The sequence below is a fragment of the Bos mutus genome, chromosome 3 (assembly GCF_027580195.1).
Source record: "Bos mutus isolate GX-2022 chromosome 3, NWIPB_WYAK_1.1, whole genome shotgun sequence".
NCBI lineage: Eukaryota > Metazoa > Chordata > Mammalia > Artiodactyla > Bovidae > Bos > Bos mutus.
Window position 1 is genome coordinate 116,796,465 of NC_091619.1, and position 24,098 is coordinate 116,820,562.

At 44.2% G+C, this 24,098-nt stretch overlaps 1 protein-coding gene and 1 pseudogene across 1 annotated transcript; both read left to right on the forward strand.

Moving 5' to 3' along the window:
* The first annotated feature begins 10,049 nt into the window (after positions 1–10,049).
* LOC102284067 (olfactory receptor 9S13) lies at positions 10,050–11,000 on the forward strand. Its single transcript, XM_005902210.2, has one exon. The coding sequence runs from the start codon at positions 10,050–10,052 to the stop codon at positions 10,998–11,000; it is 951 nt and encodes a 316-aa protein (XP_005902272.2).
* A 5,277-nt stretch (positions 11,001–16,277) lies between these two features.
* On the forward strand, positions 16,278–17,931 carry LOC138986327 (eukaryotic initiation factor 4A-II-like; annotated as a pseudogene).
* The last annotated feature ends 6,167 nt before the right edge of the window (positions 17,932–24,098 follow it).

Below are 24,098 nucleotides of genomic sequence, written 5' to 3' on the forward strand. Positions count from 1 at the left end.
TTTAATGAATTTTTAGGGTTTTGTATATATAAGCTGGAATCAAGATTGCCGGGAGAAATATCAATAACCTCAGACATGCAGATGACACCACCCTTATGGCAGAAAGTGAAGAGGAGCTAAAAAGCCTCTTGATGAAAGTGAAAGAGGAGAGTGAAAAAGTTGGCTTAAAGCTCAACATTCAGAAAACGAAGATCATGTCATCTGGTCCCATCACTTCCTGGGAAATAGATGGGGAAACAGTAGAAACAGTGTCAGACTTTAATTTCAGGCGCTCCAAAATCACTGCAGATGGTGACTGAAGCCATGAAATTAAAAGACACTTACTCCTTGGAAAGAAACTTATGTCCAACCTAGATAGCATATTGAAAAGCAGAGATATTACTTTGCCAACAAAGGTCCGTCTAGTCAGGGCTATGGTTTTTCCAATGGTCATGTATGGATGTGGGAGTTGGACTGTGAAGAAAGCTGAGCACCAAAGAATTGATGCTTTTGAACTGTGGTGTTGGAAAAGACTCTTGAGAGTCCCTTGAACTGCAGGGAGATCAAACCAGTCAATCCTAAAGGAAATCAGTCCTGAATATTCATTGGAGGGACTGATGCTGAAGCTGAAGCTCCAATACTTTGGCCACCTCATGCAAAGACTGACTCATTGGAAAAGACCCTGATGCTGGGAGGGATTGGGGGCAGGAGGAGAAGGGGATGACAGAGGATGAGATGGCTGGATGGCATCACCAACTCGATGAACATGAGTCTGGGTGAACTCCGGGAGTTGGTGATGGACAGGGAGACCTGGAATGCTGCGATTCATGGGGTTGCAAAGAGTCAGACACAACTGAGGGACTGAACTGCCTGACTGTCTGACTGATATATATTATAACATCATATGTAAACAGAGATATTTTAAATTCTTTGTCAATTTGGATCTCTTTTATATCTTTTTTCGTGATTAATTGCTGAAGCCAAGATTTCCAGTGAATAGAAGTGGGAAGAGCAGGCATCCTTACTTTGTTCCTAATCTTATAGGAAAATCTTATATGTATCACACACACACACACACATATATATGTATATATATATATGTATATATATATATATATATCATGGACTTTCCTGTTGGGTCAGATGGTAAAGAATCCACCTGCAATACAGAAAACCTGGGTTCAATCTTTGGGTTAGGAAGATCCCCTGGAGGAGGGCTTGGCAACCCACTCCAGTATTCTTGCCTGGGGAATCCCATGGACAGAGGAGTCTGGCGGGCTGCAAGCCATGGGTTTGCAAAGAGTCAGACATGATGAGTGAATAAGCACAGCTCATATATATATCAATGTTTACATTCATACATAAACCACATTGTTCATATATATATATATATATATATATATATATAATTGCTTACATTCATATACATGATGAAAACGTGTTGATTTTTATCAAATTTTAACTGTATTAATTGAGACGATCCTGGACTTTTCCTGCCATCATTCTCTTAATGTACTGTATTATATTCTTTGAATTCCAAAGCATCACATGCCTTTATAATATTTATTTACATTTACTCAGTAATACTATTCTCTCTCCCCTCATATGTTTATTTATTGCACACACAAATTTGTTGTCATTAGGAGTTTTATTATAGAAATGAAAATAAACATTGTCTAGTTGTATCACCTTGACCCAAATTACACACAGGAAAATGTCCCTGATGACTTCAACATATATTTAACCATTTCTCTTGACCCTACCCAGATGCAGGACCTTGCCATCTCCCGTTAAGCAATGATAAGCATTGACTGAAAGGCCTTAACTTTCAAGAAGCAATGACTCCTGCCTCCACTTGGCCTCTTTCCAGCCCACCTTCACCACCATCACAAAAGAGAATTGCTTGAGAAATAACTACAATAGGTGGGCAAGTTTCCACGTGGTGCGATTGATGTCACTGGCACAAGTTTTGCTTCAGTGGCTCAGGTCTGACAAATGGTATGTCTCATTGAGGAGCCAGGTCAGTGGTCTGATGTGAATCTGGCGGCTCCGTTTGGGTCAGATGTTTCCCTGGTTCCTGCTCCATCACACCAAGGGTATGGGTGACATTGTCATTAGAGACGGTCACCCAGACCTCCAGGCACGGTATTCACCTCCCTAGTCTCAGAATGGAATACATAGGTCTTTCTATTTGTGCTAATATCTTATATTTATGAATATATAAAAACATTATACAGTGAAATTCACTCCTGAAACTCACCACTACACAGATCAAGACAAAGAAACTTTCCTAAATTCCATTTCTTGTACTCCAGAGTTAACTACTCTCATGACTCTAAAATCAATGCTATAAATTCAAGGGAAAAAACTGAATGTAAAAGAAGGTGCACCATGTCAAAGAATATGTAGAGGACTTTGAGGAGGAAGAGAGAAAGATGTCTTAAATCATTCCATTTAGTGCAACAATTGAAACTGAAGTTTCCGCAAATGTCTAATAGAAAATAAGAAAGAAAACCCAAATGACCAGAAATACGTTGAAAAAGTTACTAGAACACATTGGCAACTGGGAAATACAAATTAAAACAAAACAGCACAGATTTAGCACACACAGAAAAATGAGGATGTATGAAAACTAAGACTCGTGCATTGCTGATAGCACTCCATTGGCATAATCTTTTTGAGAGGAAAATTGCCCAGATACATATAAACATCAATTTACGCGACGTGATTGCTCACCAAGAAAAGTGAAAGGCAAGAATGATTTACAGCAAAAGAAAAAACAACAACAACAACAACAACAACAACAAAAACCAACCTCCTATTCCCATAGATGTTATGTATGTAGTCCATTTAGATTTTTGAAGAACTAGAACAGAAAAGAGAGATTGGCGTGGACAATCCTCTGTGCCCACCATGTTAGACAAGACCTTGGTAATGGTGCGCCTTATACACCAACAGTCCCCTGAAACCAGGACATCTTGAAAGGGAAGGCTTTTATCTCTACAACTGAGTAGAGTAACTGGATGACAAAACGGAATAATGAGGGAAGAAAAGGAGGCTCCATTATGTAAGATTAACGTTGAAATTAATGAGGTTTAGAAAAAATATGTCTTTATACACTTTAGAGGTGGAAAAATGTCCATTGCATAATATTCATTATTGAAAAACCAAATAAAAAGCAAGTAATATAAATGTCTCTCTAAAGAAGATTCTACAACGAATTCAGTTATGTTTTCATGTTTAAAGCAACTGAAATAAGTGATGGAGAAGATGGAAGGGTTGGGCAAGATGATAAAGATCCATGCAGATACACTTTGACATAGAGCGGAGAGGTGATACACCCCAGGGAGAGTGGGAGAGCTGGGAGAGTGAAGGTTTTTGCCGACCTTGCCAGGTGAAAGCAGACCCTCTCTGATCTCCTGTGAGAGTCACCAGAGTCATCGTAACTGGTTAACACAAAGCGGGTGACTTACAGCCATAGGAATTTATTTTCTCATAAGCTTGAAGGATAGATGTCCAAAGTCAAGTTGTCAGCAGGGGCTGCTGCCCTTGAAAGCTTTAGACAAATATTCTTCCTTGCCTCTTCCTGGGGGCTCCTGGCAACGCTGATGTTCCTTCCCCTGTTCGTGCGTCACTCCAACTTCTGTCCCATCTTTACATGCCCTTTGACCTTGTGTCTTTGTGCCTTTTCCTCTTCTTCGATGGACACCGGTTATTGAATTTAGGACCCACCTAATCCAGCATGACATCTTTCTAACTAATTCACTTGGAAAGACCTTATTTCCAAGTAAGGCCACATCCTGAGTTTCTGGGTGCTCATTTCTGGAGGCAGACACTATTCACATAACTACACTGATGCTGTGTCTGATTCGGGGGAGTGTATATTCCGCAGCTGCTGAGTGTAGTGCTGCATCTCTGCCACGCAGGTCCATAGAGCCACCCCTTTGAAACAGTGTAACACATGACAGCAATGCTTTGGTTCATTTCATCAACTACTGAGAAAAATGTGATAATATAATCATGATTTGGATGTTTACATCTCTTCTCATTGTTTTTACTTCATATATTTTAAATTTTCATACTTTGTATACAAACTTAAATTTTTCACATCATCCAGCTTGGACATTTTCATTTTGAACATCCCTTTATAATATGCGAACTTTTCCCTGAAATCTACTTTGTCTAATAATTACTGAGCCATAAGAGCCTCATTTTCCTAAGGATATTCATAACACAACTTTCTTCAACTTTTTACTATAAAACTTTCTATGTTTTTCTAGTAACCATATACAACATTTATAATCTGGTTTTGGATGTCTGCCCAGGGTGAAAATATTTTGTTTTAACATATGTTTACTCAATCTGCATTGATAGAAGAGCCACCTTATGACCGAGAAAGGGCTGTGCTTATTCACCAGGCACAGAGTCCTGCACATCACTCTTGGTCATGCCAACACACCAGGATGAAACAGGAAGGAAGGGCTGTGGGCCAGAAGGTCACAGCTGCAGCCCTGGGGAGGCCTTTCCAAGGAAGACCACTGGGTTCCTCTAAATTGCCTTGCTTCTTGCTCAATGGGCCTCAGTAATTCAGAATGATTTCAGGGAGTCACTCCTAACCGTCCTGTTCTGGGCTGAGAGGTATCAGAGGAAGTTTGGCCACAGGACTACATCTCTCTGGGACCCTGGGAGTAGGAAGCCCCAGTGCACTCAGAGGCAAGTCTCACCTAATTGGCCACTTGAGGCCACAAATCCCAGCTGTGCCAAGTGGAGAGCATCTTCCCAGCAGAGGGACCCGAAAATGCAGGTGCCGTGAGTGCCAGCGGGCTGAGGGGACAGACACAGAGGAGCAGGTGAGCTGAGTCCATCCCCACCTTCTGCTTTTACCAAGACCTAAGAGTTTCCTGCAGAAGGCCCTTGGAGCACCTGACCTCCCTCTCACTGTGACCTATGTGCTTTCTGCTGTGCCCTCCCCACCCTCACTTCCCTGCACAGGAGGCCAGAGCTGAACAGGGTGGAGGGCCCTCAGTGCCACATCATTATCGTCAGCACAGACCTGGGTCAGGAGTCCCGTCCTCCCCGGGAGCACAGGGTCCTGGGTGAGCCATGCCCCTCCTGACATCACAGGAGCACCTCGGGCATCACTCAGCAGGGCGTGGTCGGCATCACTGACAGGTGAGTCCTGGGGGCCTGGACCTGGACATATCACTGCCCACTTCCCAACTGCACTGGGCAGGGTCAGTCAGGGCAGCAGGTCTGAACATTAACAATGTAGAAATAATCAGGAGGTCCCAAATAAACATGGACTTAAATCCAGTGGCCTGAGACCTTGCATTTCTGACCAGCTCTAGGTAATGATATTGTCATAGGGCCTCAGACTGCATTTGCCTAACTAAATGTACAAGGAAAAGGACACAGGACCCAGTCAATAAATACAGAGGCTTGCAGACAACACTGGATTCTTCTGCTACACAGGGGAAGGTACATATCAAGTTTAATCACAGGTTTACTGAAGCGACCACAGCCCCACTGCAGTATCTCAGTAGCCAATGGAATGTGTGAGTTTATTTTCAAAAACCATCTTGCTTGCCAGAAGAAAATGCAAATTGCTTCTCATGTGCTTCACTAGGCATCCTAGGGGTCACTTTTCTCAGGACCCAAGGCCTCAGAAGTGGACAAATTGCCCTGGGAAACAGAATAGAACATGAAGTTGGGAACCACAGGGAACATAAAAGCAAGAAAGCAGGCTTGGGATGGTGGAGGAAAGATGGTCACTCTGGTCACAGTGGCTCTATTGTGTGTATGAATAGGAGGTACACAGAGATAGACATAAAAAAGCTTAATTTCAGTTCAGTCACTCAGTCATGTCTGACTCCTTTTGACCCATGGACCGCAGCATGCCTGGCCTCCCTGTTCCATTACCAACTCCCGGAGTTCACTCAAACTCGTGTCCGTCAAATCAGTGATGCCAACCATCTCTGTCGTCCCCTTCTCCTCCTGCCTTCAATCTTTCCCAGCATCAGGGTCTTTTCGAATGAGTCAGTTCTTCGCATCAAGTGCCCAAAGTGTTGGAGTTTCAGCTTCAACATCAGTCCTTTCAATGAATATTAAGAACTGATTTCCTTTAGGATTGAGTGGTTGGATCTCCTTGCAGTCCAAGCGACTCTCAAGAGTCTTCTTCAACACCACAGTTCAAAAGCATCAATTCTTCAGTGCTCAGCTTTCTTTATAGCCCAACACTCACATCCATACCTGACTACAGGAAAAACCATAGCCTTGACTAGATGGACCTCTGTTGGCAAAGTAATGTCTCTGCTTTCAAATATGCTGTCTAGGTTAGTCATAGCTTTTCTTCCCAGGATCAAGCATCTTTTAATTTCATGGCTACAGTCACCATCTGCAGTGATTTTGGAGCCCAAGAAAATAAAGTTTGCCAGTGTTTCCACTGTTTCTCCATCTATTTGCCATGAAGTGATGGGATCGGATGCCCTGAAATTAGTTTTATGAACGTTGAGTTTTAAGTCAGCTTTTCACTCTTCTCCTTCACTTTCATCAAGAGGCTCTTTGGTTCTTCATTTTTGGCCATAAGGGTGTTGTCATCTGCATATCTGAGGTTCTTGATATTTCTCCTGACAATCTTGATTCCAGCTTGTGCTTCATACAGCACAGTATTTCTCATGATGTATTCTGCATATAAGTTAAATAAGCAGGGTGACAATATACAGCCATGATGTACTCCTTTCCCAATTTGGAACCAGTCTGTTGTTCCATGTCTGGTTCTAACTGTTGTTTCTGACTTGCATACAGAATTCTCAGGAGCCAGGTCAGGTTGTTTGGTATTCCCATCTCTTGAAGAATTTTCCACAGTTTGGTGTGATCCACACAGTCAAAGGCTTTGGCTTAGTCAATAAAGCAGAAGTAGATGTTTTTCTGTAACTCTCTTGCTTTTTCAATGATCCAACAGAGGTTGGCAATTTGATCTCTGGTTCCTCTGCCTTTTCTAAATCCAGCTTAAGCATCTGCAAGTTCATGGTTCACATACTCTTGAAGCCTGGCTTGGAGAATTTTGAGCATTGCTTTGCTAGCATGTGAGATGAGTGCATTGTGTGGTAGTTTGAACATTGTTTGGCATTACCTTTCTTTGGGATTGGAGTGAAAACTGACCTTTTCCAGTCCTGTAGCCACTGCTGAGTTTTCCAAATTTCTTGGCATATTGAGTGCAGCACATTCACAGTATCATCTTTTAGGATTTAAATAGCTCAACTGGAATTCCATCACCTCTACTAGCTTTGTTCATAGTGATGCTTCCTAAGGCTCACTTGACTTTGCATTCCAGGGTGTCTGTCTCTAGGTCAGTGATCACACCATCGTGGTTATCTGGGTCATGAAGATCTTTTTTGTATAGTCCCGTGTATTCTTGCCACCTCTTCTTAATAGCTTCTGCCTCTGTTAGATCCATACCATTTCTGTTCTTTATTGTGGCCATCTTTGCATAAAATATTCCCTTGGTATCTCCAATTTTGCTGAAGGGATCTCAATCTTTCCCATTCTGTTGTTTTCCTCTATTTCTCTGCATTGATCATTGGGGAAGCTTTCTTATCTCTCCTTGCTATTCTTGAACTCTGAATTCAAATGGACATATCTTTCCTTTTCTCCTTTGCCTTTAGCTTCTCTTCTTTTCTCAGCTATTTGTAAGGCCTCCTCTGACAACCATGTTGCCTTTTTGCATTTCTTTTCCTTGGGGATGGTCTTCATCACTGCCTCCTGTACAATGTCATGAACCTCCTCCCATAGTTCTTCAGGCACTCTGTCTGTCAGATCGAATCCCTTGAATCTATTTGTCACTACTACTGTATAATCATAAGGGATTCAAGTCTTACCTGAATGGTCTAGTGGTCTTCCCTACTTTCTTCAAATTTAGTCTGAATTTGGCAATAAGGAGTGCAGGATCTGAGCCACACTCGGCTGCCAGTCTTGTTTTTGCTGCCTGTTTGGAGCTTCTTCATCTTCAGCTGCAAAGAATATAATCAACATGATTTCAGTACTGACCATCTGGTGATGTCCATGTATAGAGCCTTCTCTTATATTGCTGGAAGAGGGTGTTTGCTATGACCAGTATGTTCTCTTGGCAACACTCTGTTAGGCTTTACCATGCTTCATTTTGTACTCCAAGGCCAAATTTGCCTGTTACTCCAGGTATTTCTTGACTTCCTACTTTTGCACTCCAGGTCCCTATAATGAAAAGGACATCGTTCTGGGTGTTAATTCTAGAAGGTCTTGTAGGTCTTCATAGAACCATTCAACTTCAGCTTCTTTAGCATTACTGGTTGGGGCATAGACTTGGATAACTGTTATATTAAATGGTTTGCCTTGGGAATGAAGAGAGATCGTTGTCACTTTTGAGATTGTACCCAAGTAGTGCATTTCAGACTCTTTCGTTGACTAGGAGGGTGACCCCACTTCTTCTAAGGGATTCCTGCCCACAGCAGTAGATACAACGGTCACCTGAGTTTAATTCACTCATTCCAGTCCAGCAAAACTCAGCTGAGACTAATGTGAATGCGTGCACAGGACAGGGATGGGAGGACAGCCAAGGAGTGGGCAGCCGAGGTGTGTAGGGCATCCCATCAACTGCACTCTGACCACCAGCTCCTAACCCATGTCACAATGCCGGGGCAACCCTAGAAAACTCTGACACTCTGCTGTCCTGTGGGGGTTGGAGTCAGGCCAGCCAGGAGAGGAAAGATGGGCAACCCATTCTTTCTCCTGTGTGCTCTATTGTTGGAGAGCATGAACTCTCTCAGACCACCTTCTAAGAGAACTGCAGGCTGAGCGAGTGTAGTGGTTGTCGCTCCTCCACAGGCCCCACTGACCACATAGCTGCTGCCTGTACACCCTGACTCCTGGGGAGGGCGCTCCCTCTGAAGGCGGCCAGCCCTGTGATCCTGCAGCTCGCACCTCTAAAGAATGAAACTGCTCTAAAATCGGCTCTGCTCTCCCACTGATGCTCCTCTTAGGCCTGGGAGGCACTGTGGTGTGCACCTTCCCTCTTCACTCCTCCCTTGTTAGGCTGCATCTCCCCTGACCTCCCCTCTGGGTATCACACAGCTGGTGCCCATGTCCCATGTGAGTGTCGAGTTCAGCCCTGGTCTGGGCTGTGACAGGCACAGGAAGCAGCGTCCAGATGGAGGACCCAGTCACTGAGACAGACGTGACCGTAATGTGGCTCCCACGGCTCCAAGCAATCACCCCACAGGGTGTGCAGAGGAGCCAGGGGCATGGAAGTCAGGATGAGCGAGGACATGCCACACGCTGACTGTGTCACAACCCCTGACATGCTGATTTTCAGGCCATGGAGGTGGACTTTCTCCTCTCTGGGAATCGGCTGACATCTGGACATTACAAGAAAGAACCCTTAGATTCTCAAGGATGCAGAGAGCTCAGCTGAGGTTGCCATCAAGAAAATATCTCAGAGACAAAGATGCTAAGTTAGGTCTCTAGTTCTGCAGGAGAGAAAGGCGTAGCTCCACACAAGCCTGGTGAGGGTTGGTCCCTTACCTGCTCCCAGCCTGTCCCAGGATAGAGCTATCACTGGGTCATGTCCTGATTGCATGAAGTCTGTAACAATTTCTGAAATTTAAGAATAAGTAAATAAAGCGTGGGAGGTGCAGGATTTGATACCTGAGCAAGTGCAGAAAGAGCACAGCTCAAGAGCATCCCTGTGGGGAGGGAGAGCATGTCCTTGAAAGCAAGGACAGGGAGATGGAAGCCGCCCTTACACAGTAAAGTCTCAGCTTGGCGGGACCCCTTGAGTCTTTTCTCATAGTAAATGCCCCGTCTCCCACAGGGTGAGTGCTCCAAGCACACTTGGTAATTAGTAAATCAGAGGAAATGGTTATGCTTCAGATCAGCTAGTATTTATCAGGAAGAAGAGTGGTATCTACTTGCCCTGCAGTTGGGCACTGAAGGGTGCCTGTTCTCCAAGAGAGGATGACTTTGTGACCCTGACCTGCTCCCTCTCACTGCCTCCCACTGGCTCCTAACTCTCTGTCCTGTGTCACCAGCTCAGGGCCATGTCACCCCAAGGAAACGGAAACCTCTCAGTGATGCCTCTGCAGGAGTTTGTGCTGGATGGATTTGAGGGTGGTCTGCAGACTCAGTCCCTGCTCTTTGCTCTGTTCCTGGCCCTGTACGTGGTGGCCGTCCTGGGGAACCTCACCATGATCATGATCATCACCCTGGATGCCAGTCTGCACTCCCCAATGTACTTCTTCCTCAAGAACCTCTCCTTTGTGGACCTGTGTTACTTGTCTGTCATCTACCCCAAGGCCCTGGCAAACACCGTATCTTCCTCCAAGGTCATCACGTTTGAGGGATGTATCATTCAGTTTTTCTTTTTCTCTCTAATGGGAGCCACTGAGGCATTCCTCTTGGCCGTGATGGCCTATGACCGCTTCGTCGCCATCTGCAGCCCCCTGCACTATCCCATCTCCATGTGCCCCTCGATCTGTGCCCGCCTGGTGCTGGGCTGCTACTGCGGGGGCTGCCTCAACTCCATCCTGCAGGCCAGCTTCACATTCACTCTCCCGTTCTGCAGCTCCAACCACATCGACCACTTCTTCTGTGATGTGCCGCCTCTGCTCAAGCTTGCCTGTGCTGACACTACCATCAATGAGCTGGTCATGTTTGGCATTTGTGGCCTCATCATCGTGGGCACCACACTCGTGGTCCTCACCTCCTATGGCTACATCACAGTGACCATCCTGAGGATGCGCTCAGGAGGAGGGAGACACAAGCTCTTCTCCACCTGTGGCTCCCACATGACAGCCGTGTGCCTCTTTTATGGGACCCTTTTTGTCATGTATGCCCAGCCGGGAGCTGTGCAGTCCATGGAGCAGGGCAAGGTGGTCTCTGTCTTCTACACCCTGGTCATCCCGATGCTCAACCCCCTCATCTACAGTCTGAGAAACAAGGACGTGAAGGATGCTCTGTGGAGACTGGGGCAGAGACACACAGCCACATGAAGGAGGGTGGACAGAGAGACAGTGTCCTGAGGGCTGGACAAGAGGACTTGAGGGGAGTCACTAGGTTTAATATGAAGAATTTATTCCTCATTCTTGTAATTCATTTTTTCAATTCATTCTTTCCTCCAACATTTTATTTAGGCCTTCTTGGAAGAATATCATGGACCTCAAACTGCAAGAGATGGAAAATGAATAAGGCATTTTCTTTGCCAACATAAAATTAATATCCTTAAAAGGTCAGACTCTAATCTGGAAGTTTGAGTAATACAGTGGGCAGAGTGATCAGCAGAGAGTCTTTGACTGAGAATATATTTCCAAATTCAGCATCCTCCAGTGAAGATATTGTTGTTGTTGTTCAGCAGATAAGTTGTGTCCAATTCCTGTGACCCTGTGAACGTAGCACGCCAGACTTCCCTTTCCTGTGCTATATCCTTGAGCTTGCTCAAACGCATATCCATTAAGTTGGTGATGCCATCCAGCCATCCTATTCTCTGTCACACCCTTCTGCTCCTGTGCTCAATCTTTCCCAGCATCATGGTCTTTTCCAATGAGTCAGCTCTTTGCATCAGGTGGCCAAAATATTGGAGCTTCAGCTTCAGCATCATTTTTTCCAATGACTATTCAGAGTTGATTTCCTTTAGGATGCACTGGTTGGATCTCCTTGCTCTCCAGTGAAGGTATGAAACTAGACAAACTCTGATGTTTTTCCCTTCGTTTCATTGTTGAGTCCACGTAAATATGTGCTCAGTGATCTCCTTTGGACCACCTAGTAGGGAGGTTCTAGGACACTCAGCCCGGCCCCTTCCTTGGTGATAGCCTGGGTCACCACAGCCAATTAGGGGGGTTTGGAAGACCATGCTTCCCCTCAATCCTGAGCAGGCTGTCCTTCCCCTCCCCCTTCTGTTCACTGATGCTGCCACCCAACACGGCAGCAGGAAGCACCTGCGCTCCTGCTTCAGACGCTCCTAGTGCTCCCTGTCCTGGGTTTCTCCCCTCAGACAGCAGCTGGGAGCCCCAGGGAGTCAACGTGGATGTCTGATACCCAAAGTTCACCATCCAACCTGACAAGTGACACTGTCCTGACTACTTGTGACCCTAAGAAATGGGACCTTGTCAGCACAGACATCTCTGAATAAGGATGGAGGTCCTGGTGCTGCTGCAGAGAGCAGGGGGTGGAGAGAGAAGGGGCAGTTTCCTGGCAGAAGCACAGCTCCTTGGCCCTCTGTCCCACACTCCCTGGGGCAGCTGGATCGTCTGCCTTGACCTCCCCATTCAGAGCTCCAGGCCCCTGCTCCGTGGACCCAACACACAGTCTGCACTCAGATCCCTATGGTGTCTCCCTGTGGTAGAGTCATCCAGTCCCATGGTCTGCTGGGGACCAGCCCCGGCTGATCCAGGGTATTCGAAGGGGAGATGGCGTCGGCGACCTATTCAAATGGTAATTAGAGATATAAAGAGTAATAGAATGAGGATAGCTCAGTAGGAAAATTCAGTGGAGAAAAGAGGCTGAGTAGCTTGGTTTACGCGGAAAATCAATATAACCCGTGACACCAGGTTAGCTCTGACCATGGAGGCCACAGGCGCCCTCTCGAATAGCGGAAGGTGCCCCACCTTAGATACCTTCTCGAGTGGGTCTTAGAAGCCCAGGCAAATAAGTGGTCGCAGAGGATATCCACGCTCCAGATGGAGACTTCAGCCAGAAGTTAAAGGAAGAATGACATGGGGAGACCAAGCGTTGGTGAGCAAGGCCCGTAGCTTTATTTTCAACAGGGGTTTTTATACCCTAAGTTACATATAGAGGTTAATAGGGGATGCAAAGTCAGCAGTCTTTGATTCTTATCAAAAACAAGGGTTTCTTTCCTGCAAATTTATCGTATACAAATGGTTTAGGTGATTTACATCATCTTCTGGCCAGAAGGCCTATTAACATTTTATGACTCTTGACAAGGACTTACCAACAAAGACTTATTTTCTCTAAGAGTAATTATTTTAAGGTTTGGTGCCATCTTCCGAAGATAAAATTGCATTCCTATAGGGTGGATGTGTAATGGGTTTACAACAAAGGAAAGAATTTATTACCTTAAGGGTCTAAAGTTACTAACACCAAGGCCACTACTTATTTTTTCTACATACCAACTATTAATCAATACATATTCAAGGATACAATTCAGGGGATGTGAAAACTTGGCAACAAGCATTGACTCATCAATGAAATCCTTTACTAGTTTATTCTGACAGTTTCTAACTCTCTGAGAGGCTCTAAGCTATTTGAATATCTTAAGCTTCCCGTGCCTCTCGAGGCTGGGAGACTGTAAACAATCGTATGCATAGCTGTAGGAGTCCCGGTAAACTTGTCAGGAGAGTTAGAGAGCCATCTGAGGGGTTTGGATTTAAACACTCCTAATTGCCCAGGAACTTTATTAATTGGAGCTGTAAGTTAACTCTTTGACAGAGAGAGCGAGATGGTGGTAGGGGACAGCCCCCAGTAAAGTCAGAGGTGAGAGCACAAAGCAATAAAGTAGGCAGACTCTGGTTTTTGGGGGGAAAATGCTCGAGAATATCCGGGCGGACTCCTGAGGCTCGATCCCGCCTTTGCGTATGCCGAGCCTCCTTCCTCATGACCTTTGTCACGAGCGGAATGCCTCACCGGCTCCCAGCAATGGTCACTCCCAGGAGGTGGTCCTGTGGACACAGGGCTAGTCTCTTCCCTGTAGGGCCAGTAGGGATGTGCCCTCCTGTCTGATCACAGCTCTCCATCTCCCTGCTGTCTCTGCTCAGGAGACTGTGGCAAGCAGCCAAAACCCAAGTCATCAGATTTCTGCTCACCATTCCTCAATAGGAACCTACTCCAATGTCTCTGCTGGACTCTGATAGTATTGTCTCATCTTTGGGCTCCAAAATCAGTTCTAAGTCTGCTGTAGATTACTGTATTCATCTGATGACTTTTACTCTTTGAGGAGTTTTCCCAAAATAACATGCCTTCTTATAGTGCCATGCTGCGATACTGTTCTCTTTCCCTGCATTCCTTTCTTCCTCTTTTTTCTCCATCTCCTCCTCATTTCCTCCCCTTCTTTCCTTCCTGCCTTTCTCCTTCTCCCCTCACTTTATTTTTGTCATTCCAAGGAATATCTTACTATAAATTTCTAAAGAAAAAGAAAAATCCCAATCTTTTGTATGCAAGTGTAGAGTTCTCATCATTATGTAAATTTTAATGGTACAAGCAATAAGGAATCTATGGTTCTCAGTAGAACATTAATTTTCACTTTCAAACAAATCAGGAAAATTGAGTCCAGTGTTAGACAGAATGGAAATTGTTCTATAGTCTGGAAGAGAATTATTTTTAAAGCCCTACAGGTTGGCTTTACCTCTCCGTAAAACTATATTTCAGATCGCAGTGAATATCTCTATACAATGTGAGAAGTGGTTTACTTGGTCGTTCATCCCATACTATGCTTTGCAAGCTACTGGCAGACACTAGATTCTCAGTCCACATCTAACGCCAGAGTGTAAGTTGAGTTCAGTGTCAGTTAGTCACTGAATTCCAAAATATACATGATACAGCTCGTTTCTTTATTGTGCTTAAGTGGACAATAAACACATTACATTTGAAGACCATATTGTAGTTTTGATGCTGATATTTTGGTGAACTTTAGAAGTTTATACCTTTTAAAAGCAAAATAATAATAAAAATAATAACTTTTGTTGTATTTTGAGTGTAGTTAAGTCCTATTGTTTAGTCGCTATTCAGGTGGTGTTGTTTAGTCACTAAGTCTCTCTGATGCTTTTGCAACCCCATGGACTGTGGCTCGCCAGGCTCCTATGTCCATGGAATTTCCCATGCAAGAATTCTGGAATGGGCTGCCATTTCCTCCTCCAGGGCATCCTCCCAACTGTAGAGTTCAGTAGTGTCTGGCATATTCAGCTTGTGTGTATCAGATCTCCAGAACTTTCCATTTTGCAAACCTGGACTCCATCCCCCTAAATAACAACTCCCTGTTTCCTCCTTACCTCCACCACTGGCAGCCGCCATTCTTCTTTCTGTCTCTACGAATGGGACTTCTTCAGATGCCCCAGGTAAGTAAAACGTAAAGCATTGGTCTTTGGCATCTGGTTGTTACACTTAGCGTAGTCTCCTTAAGACTTACCCATGTTGCTGCATGTGACAGGATTTCTATCGTCTTTAAGGCTGAATACTATTCCATCACATGTGTGTGCAACTTTTTGTTTATCTCTTCACCCAGCAAGGGACACTTGGGCTGCCTCCACCTTTTGGCATGCAAACATCTCTTAGAAAGACTGCTGTTTTGTTCTTTATCTTATTTTTTTCTGTATACCCAGATATTTGATTGCATAATATTGGAATTCTTTTTTAATTTTAGGAAGAACCCTATACTACTTTTCATAGTGGCTGTACCATTTTTATGCCTACCAAAAGGGCAAAAGTGTTGCAATTTCTCCACATAACAGTCAGTATATGTTCTTCTCCTTTCTCTTTCATGTCAGCCATTATGATGATTGTGAGCTATAATCTCTTTGTTGTTTTTTAATATTTCCCTATGATTATCGATTTGGAGCATTTTCTTATATGTTTGTTGGCAATTTGTAGGTTATCTCTAGAGAAATATCTTTAAGTAACATGAACATTTTAATTTAGGTTATTGGTTCATTTAATGGTAGTAATTCCTGATGTATTCTGAATATCATCCTCTTATCAGACATAACATTTTAAACATGTTCTTCCAGATCACAGGTTGCCTTTCCATACTGCTACCTAAGTCTTTAATGCACACATTGTTAGTTTGATGTAGTCACATGTGTCTATTTTCCCTTTTTTTTTTTTTTTTTTTTCATATGATGTTGGTGTCATATCCAAAAAATCATTGTTAAATTTAAGGTTATTGAGTTTTTCTCAGATGTTCTCTTCCAGGAGTTTAAGAGACTTAGGCCATACATTTAAGTTTTTAATCCATATTAAGTTAGTATTTGTTCATGAAGCAAGGTAAGGGCCCACATTAGGCTTTTTCACATAAGCAGCCAGTTTTCCAATGCCGTTTGTTGAAGGGGCTGCCTTTTCCCTGTGAGTCATCTTGGCACACTTGTTGACCATTTGACTAAATTGATGAAGCTTCATTTCTGAGCTCTGTATTCTGCTCCATTGCTCTACAATCTGCCTTTGTGCCAATACTATTCTGTTCTGATTACTGTAGATTTGTATTATGTTTCCAAAGTGAGAAGGCTGAGAGCCTTTCAGTTGGGCGCTGAGTGGCTCTTCAGATCATGTCTGGCAGTTCCATAGATCATAACAAGAGAGAACATGGTGACCACGACCCAGAGGGAGTGGACCCACTGGTGTCATCGAGAGCAACTGGAATGAGGCTGTTGATAACACCGATAATATGAACTTAAGGAATGTCTTATTTGGGGCACCTATGCTTATGCTTTTGAGAAATCATGAGTTATTCAGCAGAGCTCTTATTCCACGTATTAAGGAGTATGATGTGATTATCAAGCTCAGTCAGGTACTGGCAAGACAGCTACATTTGCTCAATGGTTGGAGACTGAGTTCCAGGAGACCCAAGCACAACATTGGTCCCTGCCAGAGAACTGGCTTGACAGATACAAAAAGTAATTCTGGCACTTAGAGACTATGTGGGAGCAACTTGTCATGTCTGCATTGGTGTAGCCAATGTTCTAAATAAAATGCAAACCTGCAGGCAGAAGCACCAATGTTGTTTTTGGTACACGTGGGAGAGTTTCTGATGTGTTAAACAATTATCTTTTTCCAAAATGGGTCAAAATGCTTGTTCTGGGTGAAGCACATAAAATACTGAGCTGAGGGTTTAAGGATTAAATCTATTAAATTTTTCAAAAGTTAAATACAAATATTCATGTGATGTTGTTTTCTGCCACAAGGCCCACAGCTGTGTTGGAAGTGACCAAAATTCATGAGAAACCCAATTCAAATTCTGGTGAAAAAGGAATAATTGACCCTTGAAGGTTTTCCAGGGGTCATGTATGGATGTGAGAATTGGACTGTGAAGAAAGCTCAGCGCCAAAGAATTGATGCTTTTGAACTGTGGTGTTGGAGAATACTCTTGAGAGTCCCTTGGACTGCAAGGAGATCCAACCAGTCCATCCTAAAGGAGACCAGTCCTGGGTGTTCATTGGAAGGACTATGCTGAAGCTGAAATTCCAATACTTTGGCCACCTCACGTGAAGAGTTGACTCATTGGAAAAGACCCTGATGCTGGGAGGGATTGGGGGCAGGAGGAGAAGGGGGCGACAGAGGATGAGATGGCTGGATGGCATCACTGACTCGATGGACATGAGTTTGAGTGAACTCTGGGAGTTGGTGATGGACAGGGAGGCTTGGTGTGCTGGGATTCATGGGGTCTCAAAGAGTCGGGCACGACTGAGTGACTGAACTGAACTGAACTGAAGGAATCAAACAATTTTATATTAATGTTGAGAGAGAGAAATGAAAGTTGGACATACTTTTGTGACTTGTATGAGACACTAACGATTACAGAGGCCATTATTTTTCTCAACACAAGGCACAAAGTAGACTGACTCATAGAGAAAATGCATGGCAGGGACTTCAGAGTTTCTTCTGTGCATGGTGACATAAATCACAAGGAAAGAGTTGTAATCATGAGGGAACTCGGATCAGGATCAAGTTGTGTTCTGATCTCTTATTGACTTGCTGGGTTGTGCGACTGATATACAATAAGGGTCACTGATTATAAACTATGATCTACCTACCAATCATGAAAATGATGTTCACAGAAGTGGCAGGTGGGGCCTATTTGGGAGGAAAAGTGTGGCTATAAACTTTGCTACTGAAGAACACAAGAAGATTCTTTATGACTTTGAGACTTTCTACAATACTACAGTGGAGCAAATGCTGATGAATGTGGCTGACCTCATTTAATTCCTGGGATGAGACAGCTTGGGATGCCGTGCTCACTATCACAACGTGCATTATGCTTCTTTCTCTGCGAATATTTGAATCTTGTCTCAGTGCTCATAATGAATCAGAAATAACAGATTTTCATAGCTAAGTGCCATTAGTCATGAGTTCTTGTAAGGGAAGTCATTAGCTTTATCTTCTTTAGAGTGAGACTGTTGGGGTTGGGTGTAAAAGACAGGATCTTTAAAAATCTTTCTTTCTAATGAGCTATCACTTGACACCAGTCTGAATGGCCATTATCCAAAGAATCCACAAGCAAAAAATCCTGGAAAAGCTGTGGAGAAATAGGAATACTATTGCACTGTTGGTGGGAATGTAAATAGATACAGTGACTATGGAAGTCAGTATGGAGATTGCTTAAAATCTAGGAATAGATGTACACATGTCCCCTCTCTCTTCAACTTCCCACTTATGGCTAATTCATGTTAGTGTATGGGTGAAATCAAGCCAATATTGTAAAGCAATCATCAATCAATTAAAAATAAATGTATTTTTTAAAAAGAAAATTAAAAAGAACTAGAAACAAAACTGCCGTATGTCCAGTAATCCAACTACTAGGCATATACCCTGAGGAAACTAAAATTGAAAAAGATGCACTTACCCCAATGTTCATTGAACCACTATTTACAATAGCTAGGCTATGGAAACAACCTGGATGTCCATAGACAGATGAATGGATAAAGACGCTGTGGTACATATACACGATGGAATATTACTCAGCCATGAAAAGGAACACATTGGAGTCCGTTCTAATGAGGTGGATGGACCTCGAGTGTATGATACAGAGTGAAGTAAGTCAGAAAGAGAAAAACAAGTGTTGTATGTTACTGCATATATGTGGAACCTAAAAAATGTGGTACTGATAAACCTAGTTGCAGGGCAGCAGTGGAGGTGCAGACATAGAGGACAGACTTGCAGACCTAGAGGACAGACTTACGGACATGCACAGGAGGAGGAGAGAGGGGCGGGATGAATAAAGAGTGTCATGGAAACGCATACATCACCACATAAAAAACAGTTCGCCAGTGGGAATTGGCTGTATGACTCGGAACTCAAACTGGGCTCTGTAACAAGCTAGAGGGGTGGGGTGGGGTGGGAGGTGAGAGGGCGGTTCAAGAAGGAGGAGACATGTGTATACTTATAGCATTCACATTAATGTATGGCAGAAACCAACACAATGTTGTAAAGCAATTATCCTTCAACTAAAAATACATAAATTTCTTTGAAAAGTCTGGGACTTCCAACTTTGCTTTCAAGATTGTTTTGACTATTGATCTTTCTTGAGACTCCATACGAATTTTAAAATGTACTTTTCATTTTCTGCAAAACTTAACTGTGATTTTGAAAGTGTGACATTGAAGCTTAGATCACACTGGGTAATTTTGTTCTCTTCCAACTCAAGTACATGGATTTTCTTTCATTTTTTAGGTTGTCTTTAATTTCTTTCAGCTATTTCAGCAGTCCAAGGGACTCTCAAGGGCCTTTTCCAACACCACTGTTCAGAAGCATCAATTCTTCGGTGCTTAGCTATCTTTATGGTCCAACTCTCACACCTGTACATGACTACTGGAAAAGCCGTAGCTTTGACTATACGATCCTTTGTCAGCAAAGTGATGTCTCTGCTTTTTAATATGCTGTCTAGGTTTGTCATAGCTTTTCTTCCAAGGAGCAAACATCTTTCAACTTCAAGGCTGCAGTCACCCCCTGCAGTGATTTTGGAGCCCAAGAAAATAAAATCTGTCACTGTTTTCATTGTTTCCCCGTCTATTTGCCATGAAGTGATGGGACCAGACGCCATAGTCTTTGTTTTTGACTGTTGAGCTTTAAGCCAGCTTTTTCACTCTCCTTTTTACCTTCATCAAGAGGCTCTTTAATTCCTCTACAATTTCTGCCATAAGGGTGGTGTCAGCTGCATATCTGAGGTTATCCCAGTTTTCCCAGCAATCTTGATTCCAGCTTGTGATTCATCAAGTCTGGCATTTCCCATGATATATTCTGCATAGAAGTTAAATAAGCAGGGTGACAATACACAGCTTTGATGTACTCTTTTCCCAATTTGGAACCAGTCTGTTGTTCCATGTCCTGTTCTATCTGTTGCTTCTTGACCTGGATACAGGTTTTTTTGGAGGCATTTCTTTAAGAATTCCCATCTTTCTAAGAATTTTCCACAGTTTTTGTGATATCATGTTTCATATTTTGAATCAGTCTAATACATGACAGCAATATTTTTATTTGTTTCATCAATTACTGAGAGAAGTATGATAAATTTAAATCATGATTTTGATGTTTACATTTCTAATTCTGTCAGTTTTTGATTCATATGTTTAAAATCTTCATTAGTGGTGAAGTGAAGTGAAGTCACTCAGTCCTGTCGACTCTTTGCAACCCCATGGACTGTAGCCTACCAGGCTTCTCTGTCCATGGAATTTTCCAGGCAAGAATACTGGAGTGGGTTGCCATTTCCTTCTCCAGGGGATCTTCCCAACCCAGGAATCCAACCCAAGTCTCTTGCATTGTAGGCAGATACTTTTACCATTTGAGCCACCAGGGAAGTCTCTTTAGTGGTATACAAATTTAAATTTTCTGATAATCCATGTGGATTGAACATTTTTATTTTGAAATATCCTTTATAAGCAAACTTTTTCCCTTAAATCTACTTTGTCTAATGATTTTTGAGCCTTAAGAGCCTCATTTTCCTTAGCATATGCATAACACAACTTTCTCCAGGATTTTACTCTCATACTTCCTATAATTTTCTAATAATCATATATCACATTTATAAATTGGCTTTGATTTTTCAGTGCAGGATTAAAATATCTTAACAGATACATTTACTTGACCTGCAATGAGGGAAGGGCCATATTATGACTTAGAGAGGGTTGTGCTTCTTCTGCAGACACAGAGCCCTGCACATTACTCTTTGTCACACCAACACGCCAGGATGAAGCAAAGGAGAATGGTGTGGTGTGGGCCAGGAGGTCACACCTGCAGCCTCAGGAGACCTTTCCAAGAAGGGCCACTGGGTCCCTCTGAGTTGCTTCTCACCTGGTGGACCCCAGTGCTCCCAGAGGAATTTCAGGCTTCCTGCTCCTCCTGTTTTGGGCTGAGATGTATCAAAGCAAGGTTAGCCACAGGGTTGCATGTTTCAGGGACTCAAGGAGTTGGGAGTCCCAGCGTACTCAGAGCTCAAGCAAATGCTAATTGGCCACTTGAGACCTTGAATCCCACTTGAGACCTCGAATCCCTCGAATTACAGCTGGAAGTAGAGTCATCCAAAGATGCAGGTGCCATGAATACTACCTAGCTGAGGGTAACAGGTATAATTGAGCCAGTCTCATCTCCTGTTTACACCAAAACTCAAGAGTTTCCTGCAGCAGGCACTTGGAGCACATGGCCTGCCTCTGACCGGTACCCCAGGTGCTCTCTGCTGCCTCCTCCTCACTCCCACTTCCCTGCACAGGAAGCCAGAGGTGAAGGAGGGAGCAGGATCCTCAACACCACGTCATTATCGTCAGCACAGACCTGGGTCAGGAGTCCTCCCCGGGAGCACATGTCCTGGGTGAGCCATGCCCCTCCTGACATCACAGGAGGACTGCAGTCATCACTCAGCAGGACATGGGCAGCATCACTGACAGATTAGTCCTGGGAGCCTGGACTCTGAACAACACGATCCCCTACCTTTCACTGCTCTGGGCAAGATCAGTCAGGACCACTGGTCTGAACTTTAATGAGAGTGGAAATAATCAGGGGGTGTTATATAAATGTGGGTTTTAACTTTAATGAGAGTAGAAATAATCAGGAGGCCTTGAATAAATACAATCTTAAATTCAGTGCCTGAGACCTTGCATTTCTGACCAGGTCTTAGATGCTGCTGCTGCTGTAGGGCCTCAGACACACATGATAACTAGATATATTAGGAAAGGACTCAGGACTCAGTCATTATAAACAGAGGCTTCTGACAACACTGGATTATTCCGATTCACCCCCTTAAGGCATTTCTCAGGCTCAACTCACAGATTCAGTGAAGCCAGCACTGCAGCCACCTGGGTCATCTCTACAGCCAAAGGAATGTGTGAGTATGTTTTTATAAAGCAAACTGAGAGACTGGCTTCCCAGATGAAAATGCAAATTGTTCCTCATGTGCTCCCCCAGGCACCATAACGGTCACTGTTTTGATGACCCGAGGCTCCTGAGGTGGACAAATAGCCCTGGGAAACACAGAACAGGAACAGGAAGCTGGGAACCCCAGGAGCAGAGGAGCAGACAGCCAGCCTGGGGTGGTGGGGAAAAGATAGTCACTCTGGTCACAGTGAATCTATTGTGCGTATGACCAGGGGGTAAGCAGAGACGGACAGAAAAGCTTGGTCATGATGAATGTGACTGCTTCCACAGGCCAAGGGTGGGAGGCCAGGGTGGTTGGCCATGGAGCATAGGGCAGACCACCAACTCCACTCTTAGCAGCAGCTCCAAACACATATCAGAGTGAACCCTGCCTGCCCCAGGCCAGACTGTCCCCTCTGCTCTCATGTGAGGGTTGGAGTCAACTCTGCCAGAAGAGGAAAGCTGGACAACCTACATGGTCATGCACACTTCTACTGTTGGAAAGAATGAACTCTCTCAGGCCTCCTTCTAGGAGAACTTCAGGCTGGGAGGATCACCACTCCTTCAAGGAGCCCCTAACCAACCAGGCTTCAACTGCACACCCTGACTCCCAGGGAGCTCACTCCCACCAAAATCAGCCAGTTCCAGGATGACAAAGATCTCACCTCTAGAAAATATGAAACTGCTCTAAAGCTGATTGACCTCACCCTCTCACTAATGCCCTCAACTTCTTAGGGGCCCCATAGCTCTGTGTCCCCTGCCTTCCACACTCCTTCCTATTTAGGATAGATTTCCTCCAGCATTTTCTCTGGCCATCATAGAGCTTGTCCCCATGTTCCATGTGAGTGTGGTGGTCAGCCCTGTCCAGTGCAGACAAGGGAGGTCTGGGCTGTGACAGGAACAGGAAGCAGCACTCAGCAGGAGGACTCAAACATTGAGGCAGATGTGACCGTGTTGGTGGCTCCCATGGCTCCAAGTAATCACTTCAGGGGATGTGCTGAGGTGCCAGGGGCATGGGAGTAAGGACAGGGAGGATTTGCTCACGTCCTGAATGTGTCCCAGCCTCTGTCCTGCTGTTCTCAGACCATGGAGCTGGGCTGTCCCCTCTCCACGAATTGTCCAACTTCTGGGCATTTTAAGAAAGAACCCTTAGGCTCCCAAGAATGTGGAGAGCTCTGTTGATGTTTGCCACCACAGTCTTATCTCAGAGACAAAAATGCTCAGAGACATAGGGTCTGTCTCTCAGGGTCTGCAGGAGAGGCAGACGCAGCTCCACTTTAGCCTGGTGAGGGCTGGTCCCTGATCTGCTCCCGGACTGGCCTGGAGTTAGAACCATCACTGGGTCAGTTCCTGATAGCATCAGGTGCCTAATGATTTCTAAAATGAAGAATGAGTAAAATAGGGGTGGAAGGTGCAGGATTAGATATCTGAGCCAGTGTGGGAATGGCACAGCTCAGGGCCATCCCCGTGAGAAGGGACAGCATGTCCTGCCAAACAACGACAAGGAGATGGAAGCCATCCTTATGCTGGAGACTCTCAGCTCAGCAGGACCTCTTGAGCCATTGACAGCCTATGGTGAACGATGTCAGATTCATGATCTCTGAAAAAGAAGATTTAAGTTCAGGACCAAGGACCAGCCCGGATCACTCAGGAGCTTTGTGTAGCAGAGTTTGATTAAAGTAAGAAAAGGGCCAGAGAAAGTTTCTGACATAGACATCAGAAGGGGGATGGAGAGTGCCCACCCCCCACTAGTCTAAGAAAGGGAGTTATATACTTTTTTAATTACTTATTACAATAAGTCAAAAGAATGTGTTAAGGTTGTAAAGATCTTACTAGACCCACTCCCATAATTTATATTTTACGATAATAGGATTAGCCAGGTTTTCAGGAAGGAGAAACTGTCCTCACGCATGATACATTGCTGTTATATAATCCTTACTAAGGAATACAGAAGAAAAAAAAATAAATAAGTTTGGCCTTCCCTCCTCCTTGAGAATTCCAGACCCCTGTCTCCTCTTTGAGAACCC